The 1,887-nt window shown below is 47.6% G+C and overlaps 1 protein-coding gene across 6 annotated transcripts in view; it reads left to right on the forward strand.

The window, feature by feature from the left end:
- Positions 1 to 390: 390 nt before the first annotated feature.
- The window catches only part of PAX6 (paired box 6), an 11,394-nt gene continuing 9,897 nt past the window's right edge, over positions 391 to 1,887 (forward strand). Inside the window, exons 1-3 of one of the 6 annotated variants that reach the window (XM_008644076.2) lie at positions 391 to 800; positions 894 to 908; positions 1,655 to 1,820. In XM_008644076.2, coding sequence (XP_008642298.1) covers positions 1,706 to 1,820 — 115 coding nt within the window. In that variant the 5' untranslated portion in view covers positions 391 to 800; positions 894 to 908; positions 1,655 to 1,705. Of the gene's footprint in view, positions 801 to 886; positions 1,110 to 1,136; positions 1,553 to 1,654; positions 1,821 to 1,887 lie in introns of those variants that run through there. The other 5 variants (XM_017726366.1, XM_017726363.1, XM_017726362.1 and 2 more) reach the window with 5 other exon arrangements.

The following is a 1,887-nucleotide window of genomic DNA, read 5'->3' on the forward strand; positions in this document are numbered from 1 at the left end:
ACACCCACCCACCACCACCACCACCACCCGCCTTCCAGCCTAATAAAACGATCCATCTGCTTGATTGTTGCTGCAAATAGATCTTTCGATGCGTATATATTTATATATGCCTTTTAAAATATTTAAATTTTTACTTTTCGTTCCCCCTTATTTCCATCCGGTGATAACCTGTGCTGTCGTTACAGTTAGTTTGCTGTAATAAACTGAATTATACGGCTCGGCATAATTTCAGTTTCCTCTCCTTCCCTCCTTCCCCCCCGTATTTACTTATGATTTTGTGATATCTGTATGCATTTGGCGTGGCTTACTGCTTTTTTTTTTTTTTTTTTCTTTTTTTTTTTTTTCTACAAAAAAAAGCGAAAAAAAGGAGAGAGAAAAAAGAACCCCCCTCAAAGCCACGCTGTTCTAGCCTGGAATCTGTCCTTATGGACACTCACGCAATTTGGCGCAGTTCAGGGGTATTTTGTAAATGTAGGTCTTGAAAACCCCTCACTCACCCCTTCCCCCGCAAGTCCTTTGGCTAAGAGCAGTGAGAAGGATGGAGACTAGTCTGGTTTACCTATTGTTCGCATTTAAGGCGTATTTTAACATTGATACTAAGAGAATTACATTTTGACCAGATGATTTTTTTTTCTTCCAAATGTTTTTAAAGTATCACTTTTGTAGAGGGTAGGGCCACGAATGTAATTTTTTTTTAAGAAAAAAAAGACTCTCTAAGTAAGTTCTCATACCATTTAAGGTATATTTTTGTGTTATAGACCCATGCAGATGCAAAAGTCCAAGTGCTGGACAATCAAAACGTAAGCTTGTCATTGTTTAATGCATACTTAAACAATTTTATTTTTGTCTTGAAATTATTAATAATGTGATTTTCTGTCCACTTCCCTATCCAGGTGTCGAATGGATGTGTGAGTAAAATTTTGGGCAGGTATTACGAAACTGGCTCCATCAGACCCAGGGCAATCGGAGGTAGTAAACCGAGAGTAGCGACTCCAGAAGTTGTAAGCAAAATAGCGCAGTATAAACGAGAGTGCCCCTCCATCTTTGCGTGGGAGATTCGAGACAGATTACTATCAGAGGGGGTCTGTACCAACGATAATATACCCAGTGTAAGTTCATGAAAAAAACCTTCCTGTGTGCTGTGTACAATGCTGGGTAGCCGTAGCGAGCCTCTGCTTCCTTTGTTTTGGTATCAGAGGAGAGAATAGCAGGTTCACATCATTTGCATGTGGCAGGGTCAGACGCATTTTTTCATACAGAATCTGACAAATGCCTTTAAGGAGGGAAAAAAATAAAAAGCAATATGCGGGTCACCCCTGCGCCTGGCGCCTCAGGACTGCGAGCATCAGTCGAAGCCATCACTCTGGTTTTGCAGGGTTGGGTTTGGGGCTTTTTTTTTTCCTTTGCTTTTTTTCCCCCCCTCCCCCGTGGTTTGTTTGTTTGTTTGCACCACCACCACCAGCAGTGAGCGAGTCGGGGCGGCTGGGACTCGGCGGTGCGGGGCGGCCGCAGAGCGCAGCCGGCGCTCAGGGAAGCCTTGACTTGCGCCCAGGTCGAGCCGCCCGCTGCGCAGAGGGACGCGGGGGTTGCGCGGGTGGCTGGCGGGGAGCGCGCTACCGCACTACCATTGCCTTTCCTGTCCTTTGCCTTCCAGGTGTCGTCGATAAACAGAGTCCTACGCAACCTGGCTAGCGAAAAGCAACAGATGGGTGCCGACGGGATGTACGACAAGCTAAGGATGCTGAACGGGCAGACGGGCACCTGGGGCACCCGACCCGGCTGGTATCCCGGCACCTCGGTACCTGGGCAGCCCACACAAGGTAAGGGACAACCCGGTCGCCGCTCCCCAGTCCGGGGCGGCCCGGATCGGCTCCGGCCCGCCCCCCC

This window comes from Corvus brachyrhynchos, unplaced genomic scaffold, assembly GCF_000691975.1.
Source record: "Corvus brachyrhynchos isolate BGI_N302 unplaced genomic scaffold, ASM69197v1 scaffold281, whole genome shotgun sequence".
NCBI lineage: Eukaryota > Metazoa > Chordata > Aves > Passeriformes > Corvidae > Corvus > Corvus brachyrhynchos.